Genomic DNA, 9,729 nt, shown 5'->3' with positions numbered 1-9,729 from the left:
TTTCCCTGTCGTCTTTCTCCCTTTCTTTCTCTCCCTCTGGCTCTCCCTCCCTCCTCCTCTTCCTTCCTCTCCTGATTCACTCGCTGTCTCTCTCTTTCTCTCTCTTTATTTCTCTTTCTCTTCTCTTTTTCTCCCTGTCTTTCTGGACTGGGAGAGGGCTGCTGACTCACCAGTTAAGGCTGCCAGTCCTCCTCTAGTCCAAATCTGGGCTAGTTTGCTGCAGGCTCGCCAGCCAAGGCAGCCCTCCCCCCAGTCCAGATCTGGGTTGTCGAACCTGCTGCGGACTTGCCAGCGAAGCCAGGCACCACCACCCCATTTAAAAAATTTAAAAAAATTAATGCCAGGGACTAGATACAAAGTTTACAAAAGACTCAATTAAGTCAATTAATGATATTATTTTTTACTTAAAATACAAGCATACTTAACACAATAAGACTGTTAAGTAAAAGAAAATGCTGTAAGAATGTTATTGTTGTAATCTTGTTTTTTAAGTAAAAAACATTAACATTAACTGACTGCCTGTGTCTTTTATAAAGTTTGTATCTCCAGTATCTGGCATTACATTTTATGGCATTTATTTATTTATTTATTTACACATGGTCCGGCCCAACCAAGTGACATTTATGTAATATCCGGCCCTCCTAACAAATGAGTTCAACACCCCGGCCCTACAGGGTCTATCAGACGTTTATCAGTGGCTACTTGGCCTGGTGACTAAAGGGAACCTCCATGTTCAGAGGCAGTCAACCTCTGATTACCAGGGCCCAGAGGCAATATCAGGGGAAGGCCTTAGCCTCTATGCCCTGTGGTTAGACCTCCAGGAGAACTGGTTGGCCACTGTGTGAGGCAGGACGCTGGACTAGGTGGACCGCCGGTCTGACCCAGCTGTCTTCATCAGCATTGTCTGTCTGCTCTCAGGACTCTCTGTTTATCGTGCTCCCGGTCTCAGCTCAAGGCCGATGTCGGCAGAGCTGAAAAAACAGGATGCCCTGGGCAGCTATGAGACCCTGAAGGTGGAGCGAGTGCGAGAGAAGGTGTTGCACGTGGAACTCAACCGGCCGGAGAAAAGGAATGCCATGAACAGCGCCTTCTGGAGGTGATGAGAACAGGAGGCAGCTCCTCAGTCAGAAAAGGGAGTAGTCCTTCAGCCTTTGTGTGATTATTTAGGGGTGGGGGTGGGCAGTGGAATAGCCTGGCATTTCTACCTTTAAAGCTTGCAAATGCTCTGAGCTTGCCCTCATGCCAATTCCCATGGGATTGGAGTCTACGTAGCTGTGAGCCTGCCCCGGGCATAGAAGGCATTCCTTTGGGCATTGGTGCAAAGAGTGGCATATCAGTCTGGCTGGAAAAGACTGTTTCCTGCATGCTATTTCTAGCCTTGGCTGGCCAGCTGCTCCCAGAAAGCTCGTGGGGGGGGGTTCTGGAGGGGCGAGGCACCCTTCTTTCCTTGTCCCTTTGGAACTTCGAAAAGCATATCATAGGTAGGCTTGGGGGTATAGAAGAAGGTAAAAATGGATAGTTTCAGAGGGTTGGTCTGCAGTAGGACAACTAAATTTGTGTCCGGTAGTACCTTAGAGACCAACAAGATTTTCAGGGCATGAGCTTTCGAGAGTCAACGCTCCCTTCATTAGATACAAAGGGAGCTTTGACTCTCAAAAGCTTATGCCCCCAAAATCTTGTTGGTCTCTAAGGTGCTACTTGACTCAAACCTAGATAAAAATGGAGTTCACCTTCTGGCCAGGGCGGTTGTTGCCCCAGCAGATGAGACAGGGCCAGCTGGAACAGCATGGCAATGCTCTATTCCCCCTGCCCCCACTCCCCAACTGAGCAACTGATAACTTCTCTGTAAGATGCGGTGTTAGATGAGACTTGTCAGGGAAGACACTCAAAGAAACATCTGGAAATTACGTTATTACAGTGAGGCTTCTCCCCTCCTTCAAGCTTCTGCTCCATATTTGGGAGCTGCTGGAAGAGAAAGTGGCCGGCTGCATTAGACCAGGTAGTAGGTGATGCGAAAGACATCTTCCTGAGACCCTGGAGAGCTGCTGCCAGTCAGAGTAGACAATACTGACCTTGATGGACCAGTGGTCTAGATCCAGGATAAGGCAGCTTTGTGTGTGGGTGTGTGATAAGTCTTTCCTCTGTGAATTTCCTCTTTTGAAGCCACCCAAACTAGTTGCAGTGGGCTGCCAAAGTTCAAACATGTCTGCTTTTTTCTTTTCTTTCTCGCCCTAGGGAGATGGTCGAGTGCTTCAACAAGATCGCTCAAGACTCGGAATGTCATGCCGTGGTCATATCTGGTGCTGGGAAAATGTTCACTGCAGGTAGGTGGAGAGAGACACTGAGGACTAGAAGGATGCGCCTCTTTCCTCCTCTGTATCAATAAGACCCTGTGTTGTCTTCAAGAATTTGGTCCTTGTAGGAAGTAGCGCCTCTGGCAAGAAATCTTGGAGCTAGTCCAGGAAGTTCCATCCTCCAGACATGATAGGAGTCAAACTTATGTTCTTGATTTCATTTCCCCCCCTTGTGACCTATAGAAGAAGAAGAAGAGTTGTTTTTTTATATGCCGACTTTCTCTGCCACTTAAGGAAGAATCAAACTGGCTTACAATCACCTTCCCTTCCCCTCCCCACAACAGACATCCTGTGAGGTGGGTGGGGCTGAGAGAGCTCTAAGAGAGCTGTGACTAGGCCAACGTCCTCCAGCTGGCTTCATGTGTAGAAGTGCGGAAACCAACCCAGTTCACCAGATTAGCATCTGCCGCTCGTGGAGGAGTGGGGAATCAAACCCGGTTCTCCAGATTAGAGTCCACCGCTCCAAACCACCACTCATAACCACTACACCATGCTGGCTCTGTAGGGACCAAAACTCCCCCAAACTGCCATCGGAACCTCTTTGACGTTAGGAAATTTCTCTGCCCTCTTGTATCTTGAGCCGATAAAGAACAGAGCTCACAGTTCTCTGGCCTAAAGTGTTTAGAAGGGAGAGTGTGGCTTTAAAAAACTTTTTTCATTGTTGTCGAAGGTTGTTCTGAATTCTCCCTTCCTCTGACACCCCCCCCCCATGTTGCAGGTATTGACCTGGTGGAAATGGGCAGCGTGTTCATGACGGTGGAAGGGGACGACACGGCCCGGAAGGCCTGGAACCTTCGCAAGAAGATCCGGGAGTATCAAGAGACCTTCACGGTGCTGGAGAAGGTGAGCGGGGGGGGGGGGCAGTGCTCGGGGGTTACCTTGCCCAGGAACTGGCTGGATCCGTGGCTGATTTATTCTCTGCCCTTGTAGTGCCCAAAGCCCGTCATTGCTGCCATCCACGGAGCCTGCATCGGAGGAGGTGAGCATCACAGAACTCACATGTGGCTGAGCTAGTAGCTCGATGTTCCTTCAGAATCCCCCCACACACTACAATAGGTTTGTGTGTTTGTATTTTGGGGATCATCATCAGGGAATCCTTGACCAGAGCTGCCCCTTCCCTTCCCTCTCTTAAACACCTCAGTTAGGTGAGACAGAGGAAGACAAAGAGGTCTGGAGGGGGAGAGGAGAAGGGGTCTTTCTCTCCAACCCCTCCTACCCTGCCAGTCTCTCTGTGTAATAGAGCTGGACTTCTCAAGCCGTTTTGAAAGATTCCCCTTTTCAACCAGCTGGAGTCTTGAGCTGAGTTCCCTCTCTGTTCTCTCGCTTCCCTTGCCTTTCCTTTTAAGTACAAACACCTGCCCCTCACTGGGGTTGGAAGTAGCAATGTCTAGCATACAAAGGAATTGAGAAGACCCACCAGGGGGCAGGCAAGTGGTCAGCTAGTTAGGGCTGTAAGGCTAGAGACCTTTCCACCCTTTTCAAACCTCTTGTCTGTCCTTTGACTGATATGCTTAGGAATCTAATTTCCTGCTTCTTCTCGGAAGTCATTCTACCCTTTCGCTCCCTTCTTAGCTAGTTTGACAGCCAGAGGCTCCTGTCTGTCAGCTTTCCTATCTGAAATGTAGCTCCCCTCAGTGAAGAGCAACTTTATCTTTAATCAGTGATTCTGACGCTTCTCTGCGTACTTCACACACTCTGCCAGCAACTGGCTCCTACAGTTTGCAGAGGCTGCAGCTCGCTCACTCTGTCCCTCCCCCCCCTGCCATTGTCATGAAGAAAGTTGTCCAACTGCAGGGGGCAGCATTGGCACATTTTCTAAAAAATAATTCTAAAGGTTAAAAATTCTACAAATAATTCTAAATCTTCACATTACAAATATATGACCTCAACACTCTTTTTAATACTCCTGGGTCAGGGATAGGAGCAGAACTGCATACTCTGTTCCAGTCCAGATTCTGGGTAGATCAGGGGTCCACAGCCTTTCTGACCACGCAGCCATCACTGGAAATCTCGCTTTGCTGTTCTCTTGGCTTCTGAGATTTCTGCAGGCATAGAACGTGCATTTGGGGACATACCTTCATAAGTGCAGAACCTTGCCCTGTCTGTTTTATTTTAATGGAGGATGAGGATTTCAGGGAGTCAGACTTTGCTCCCAGGACTATAATTTGCACTCCCGTACATCATGGCATATACCCTTGGTACTGGGTACATCATGGCATCTACCCTTGGTACGGGAATGCAAAGAAAAACCTACTCCTGCCAGTTCTGTTGCCTCTCTAGGTGTGAACCTCATCACAGCCTGTGACATCCGCTACTGTACCCAGGATGCTTGGTTCCAGGTGAAGGTGCGAGACCCTTCTTCTGCAGCTGTGCAAGCCCCCCCCCCCAAGCCAGGCACGGGCTCTCACATTCCTGTTCACCTGGCTCTGACTTGCTCTGTACCAGTCCCAGGGAACAGCTGGAGGGCCCTCCGAGGCAGCTGCTTTGCAGAAGCCAAGCGGATTTGGGGCCAGTCAGCACCTAGATGGGAGGGAGACCACCCGGGTTTCCTTTGCAAGCCTCCTTGAGTTCTGCAGTGGAACACAAGCACGGCTCGACGTGGCGATGGAGCCGTGTGACACCTGAGTGCGTTTCCTCTTTTCTTCCAGGAGGTGGACATCGGGCTTGCAGCTGATGTTGGTGCTTTACAGCGCTTGCCTCACGTCATTGGGAACCGGAGGTGAGGGCCGGGCTCAGTTTCATCTCTTCTGCCCCTTTCCTTCCTTCTCCTGAAAATTGCCAGGGGCGGGTGGACTTGCAGCTTTTCCTGGCTCTGAGGAGCAGCTGTGCTGACCGAGTTCTGTGCTCAGCGTGTGAAAATTGGACATTGGGCCCACTTTGGGCAGGGGGAGGTCTCCTGTGAGTTGTGCTGCAAGGGATTGTGGGAAATCAACCCTGTGTGCTTGTGGTGAAAGACCCAAAGGGCTCCAAAGCCCAAGAAGGATGCTTTATTGGGCAGGCTGATTTCTCTGTCTGCAGAGGAGGCTGCAGGCCCATTTCTGAGCTGTGGGCCTGAGCCAGTAACTGTCCTTTTGCTTCTCTTTCCAGCCTGGTGAACGAACTGGCTTTCACAGCCCGGAAGCTAATGGCTCCGGAAGCACAGAGCTGCGGCCTTGTCGGGTACATGTGTTGTTTCTGCGCACCTGTGTGTTCTCTAATGGCAATTCCTCCTCTGCAATCCCTCCCCTTCCAGCTGCTGCAGGGGCAGAGCAAGCTAATGCGGTGTTAGCGGTTATTAGGAAACCAGTTGTGAAGAGAACATCCAAGATCATAATGCCTGCGTGGCATAGTGGTTAGAATATTACTAGGCCTTGAGATTCACAAATTCAAATCCATGCTCACCCATGCAACTCACTTGGTAACTTTAGGCCAGTCATTCTCTTACAGCCTAACCTACCTCGCAGAGTTCTTATGAGGGAAAAATGGGGAAGGGAGAACCATGTATCCTGCTTTAAACTCCTTGGAGTGAGGTCAGGTTAAAAATGTATAGCCGGAATATAAATCTATGATATAGCCACATTCAGACCGTAGAGTTTGATTGGCAGCATTTCAAAAGAAGATACTGCAGAGCTGAGAAAAATGAAGGGCAATTAAAATCAAGGGGGTTGAAACGTTTTCCCTGTGAGGGAAGGCTACAAGTATCAGGGCTTTTTAAACTTAGGGAGAGAAAATAAAACTCCAATTCTGGCTCAAGATGAAAGTGTAGAAGTGAGAAACTTAGATCATGAGAGGGTAGGAAGGGTTGCTTCAGTGTTTGGCTCTCGTGGCCCTTTCTTGCATGCCCAGGGTAATGCTGATTGCCACTTGGAGGTCAGGAAGCAATTTCCCTCCAGGGCAGTTTGGCCAGAGATCCTGGAGGGGTTTTTTGGGCCATCTTTTGGGCATGGAGTAGGGGTTGCTGGGGGTGTGGGGGAGAGGTAGTTGTGAATTTCCTACATTGTGTAGAGGGCTGGACTAGATGATCCAGATGGTCCCTTCCAACTCTATGATTCTAATGACGGGAGCATCCTGGCCTCACTCAGGCATCTCTGCCTTTTCCAAGCCGCGTATTCCAAGACAAGGAAACCATGATGCAGAGCGCCTTCGACTTGGCTGTCGAGATCGCCTCCAAGAGCCCGGTGGCCGTACAAGGCACCAAAATCAACCTTCTCTACTCCAGGGATCACTCAGTGCCTGAAGGCCTGAAATACATGGTGAGTGAATGGTAAGCAGGGCGGAGTGTGGACTTCGCACCTGGGTCCAGTGCCTGTTGTCTGCAGGTAAGGGACCTTGAGGCCCCGGGCTGTGAAGGACGGTTCTTGGCTTGAAATCCAAGAATGCCACTGCCAGACAAGAGCAGGCGATCCTGGGCGGGGTGGGTTCCACTTCAAAAGTTCTCCTTAAAAAGTCACCCTCCTGTTTCACCCTTCTTTCTTTCACAATTAGGGGAAAATTCACTCCTTCTCCTGCCAGAGTTAGATCTTTGCAGAACACGCAAGAGGTGCTCTGTTTGGCCTTCTGCGCTGCTAAATGGGTAGTCGCTGCATAGGGCCAGTTAACGAAATTTGCCCCCCCCCCAAGCCATCCATTGCCTTTCCCTACGCTTAGCCACTGGCAGGGGCCAAGCCAGGCCTCTGCAGCCAGGGCTGTGGCCCAGGAAGCCACAGCACTGGCTGCAGGGGCCTGTCTTGGCTCCTGCCAGTGGCTAAGCGTAGGGAAAGGCAATGGCTAAGCGTAGGGAAAGGCCCCGCCTCGCTGTCCTTCCGCCAGTGGTTTCTTGCAGGGGGGAGGGCTTGGCTGAGGGAGACGATCCTGTTGTCTTTACACCACAAACCCCATGACATATCAAGCTGAATAGAAACTGGAAGCTGCTCAGGTTTATTGGGTGGGGGGGTCACTTCCCCTTCTGCTTGACCTCTCTTGGTTCCCATTGTTTTTCTCAGCAGGAACTGCGAGTACTACTTGTGTCTGTGTGCGTGGGTTGTCATCAGGGCTAAGAACTTAACTCTTTTTTAAAAATGAGCGCGTGTGGATTTTTGGGGTCTTTGTTTTCTTGCCAAAGTGGACAACACAGCAGACAGGGAAAAAAGCAAACCTTTAATGTTGTGGGCACAGCAAAATTGGGACAAAATTGTTCCACTCAAAACCTGAAAGTTCCGGATCTTCGGAATTTTTTGTGTGGGGTCTGGTTTAGGACAAATTAGAGGCTGTGGTATCCCATGGTACCCCAGTTGGTATGGGGAGCTCCTTCATGTAACTCAGAAATTATGCACTGTGTGCCAGAGTCGGCAGCTTAGAAGGATTGGCTGAAACGGTGAGGTTTAGTCTTCCTGTTGGATGTTGAGGATTTTGGAAGCACAGCCTCCATGTTGAAAAGATGGTCCCTCCCACTGCCAGAATCTGGAGGGGAAGGGGGGCAGGTTACCTCCTTTATGCCTTGAGAATCTTGGTGGCCTTTGGCCAGCTGCTGTAGATAATCAGGAGGCCGAGTGACGGGGGATCTACCCTGTGACCCAGTCAGCCTAGGAAAACCCCTGAAATCATTCTAGTTCTCTGATCCACAGATACGTATTGGCCTGGTGCCCAGGCAGAATGAGATCAGGTGCCAGGTAGATACCCCAGGGGCTGAGGGGATGTCATTCCCTAGGTGAGAGGCCCTCTCTGTGGCAGCTGCCCTCAAGAAGCTTTGGCAGACCTTTGTTTCTGGGCAGTGGCTCAAGAGTCTGGCCTTGTTGTGTCCCCCAGGCCACCTGGAACATGAGCATGCTGCAGACGGAGGACATCCTCAAGTCAGCTCAAGCCGTCATGGAGAAGAAAACTACCAAGGAGGTTGTGTACTCCAAGTTGTAGTCACCCCATCCTCTGAGCAAAGGGCAGCCAGCCCCGGTGGAGACAATCAGATCAGCTTGCCGCGTGGCGCACAGACTGGACTCCCAGGCTTTGCAAGACGGGCCTCAAGTGCCTTTCAACAGCTGTGTGTGCCGGTAAACAGCTGGGCTCTGACTGTGTGGGGGAGGGGCTTCAAGAACGGGGAGTAGAGACTTGGGCCAGGGTTTGTTTGGTCTTCTTTTTTTCCTTTCTTTCCAAATCAAGACTGCAGGAATGGATGAGAAATAAATGCACATGGTACTCTGGGAGATGGGGAGATTATTTTAGCGCTGCCTTGCGGAGCTCTGGCTAAGTAATTTTGGGTACTCCTTCCTTGGGTCCTGTGCACACTTACTTGGAAATAAGCCTCACTGGACACAATTGGGGAGGGAGTTACTTCTGAGTAAATATACATAGGATTGAGTGGTGAGTTTTTACATGGTCTCAGGAAAGGAGATCTGGATCCTATAACTGGGATTTAATTTCAGGTGGGTAGTTCTGTTAATCTGCACTAGAAGAGCAAGATTTAAGTCCAGTAGTACCTCAACGACCAACAAGATTTTGGGGGCATGAGCTTTCAAGAATCAAAGCTTCCTTTGTCTTTGACTCTCAGAAGCTACAATGTTAAATCATGTTAGTCTTTAAGGTGCTACTGGACTCAAATCTTGCTGCATAACTGGAGTTCTGCCTCACCATAACCCTCATTCAAGAACTTCAAGTTCTGCAGTTTAAAATTTTGCTAATATTGCACGATTTCATCTTTTCCTATTACCTGTGGGGTGGGAGTAGGGAAACCACATGTGATGCTGGAAGCCCTGAGGAGGCCTGGTCACCTTAATTCCGCCTTTTCTTTTCTCCTTTCTCCAGTCTTGCTTTTACAGGCAGGCAGTCCTAGAAACTTCTTTAAAAAGAGAGATCAAATTCTACACCCAGCCCTTTTGTGGAATCATTAAATGCGCCAGGGCTTTGCTCCTAATTCTTTACAGCCTGAATAAAAGGCACCTTTACCTTTAAGGACCAGGAAGAGGAAGGCCGGAGCAGTCAGCGATAGAGGGGGGTGGGGGAACAGAGTTCCATGTTGGGTCACAGGAGCCCCACCCGAGCCGAATCTTTTGCCCAATTAGCAATTTCCAGGCAGCCAACAGTAACCTGCTGCCTATTCGGCTTCCTTTTCCTAGCTAGCCTTTGTACTTTAAACAAACTGTAGGAATTCACTCCAAAGCTGCTTTTCCAAAAAGGGGGTGTCTGAGAAGGGGAAGATGATACAGCTGATCCTGTTGATTATAAATAGGGTTGCCAGGTCCCTCTTCGCAACCAGCAGGAGATTTTGGGGGCGGAGCCTGAAGAGGGTGGGGTTTGGGGAGGGGTGGGACTTCAGTGCCATAGAGTTCAATTGCCAAAGTGGCCATTTTTCTCCAGGTGATCTGATCTCTATCGGCTGGAGATCAGTTGAATTAGCAGGAGATCTTCTGCTACTACCTGTCAGTTG

The 9,729-nt window shown here is 49.8% G+C and overlaps 1 protein-coding gene across 1 annotated transcript; it reads left to right on the top strand.

The window, feature by feature from the left end:
* The first annotated feature begins 936 nt into the window (after positions 1-936).
* On the top strand, positions 937-8,222 carry ECH1 (enoyl-CoA hydratase 1). The gene is made up of 9 exons (XM_056847597.1): positions 937-1,096; positions 2,236-2,324; positions 3,073-3,197; positions 3,285-3,333; positions 4,635-4,699; positions 5,003-5,073; positions 5,442-5,513; positions 6,436-6,586; positions 8,118-8,222. Exons 1-9 carry the CDS (start codon positions 960-962, stop codon positions 8,220-8,222), a joined length of 864 nt encoding a protein of 287 aa, XP_056703575.1. The 5' UTR covers positions 937-959.
* Positions 8,223-9,729: the final 1,507 nt, after the last annotated feature.

Source organism: Euleptes europaea, chromosome 3 (assembly GCF_029931775.1).
Source record: "Euleptes europaea isolate rEulEur1 chromosome 3, rEulEur1.hap1, whole genome shotgun sequence".
Lineage (NCBI taxonomy): Eukaryota > Metazoa > Chordata > Lepidosauria > Squamata > Sphaerodactylidae > Euleptes > Euleptes europaea.
Note: the sequence above shows the minus strand (reverse complement) of the source record. Positions and strands in the feature narration are given on the sequence as shown.

Bases quoted from the DNA above. Each gene is read 5' to 3' on its own strand.
- ECH1 (XM_056847597.1), top strand. From the start codon at position 960: ATGTCGGCAGAGCTGAAAAAACAGGATGCCCTGGGCAGCTATGAGACC. The intron at 3,334-4,634 runs GTGAGCATCACA...TTGCCTCTCTAG, and splicing joins CGGAGCCTGCATCGGAGGAG to GTGTGAACCTCATCACAGCC. The intron at 4,700-5,002 runs GTGCGAGACCCT...CTTTTCTTCCAG, and splicing joins ATGCTTGGTTCCAGGTGAAG to GAGGTGGACATCGGGCTTGC.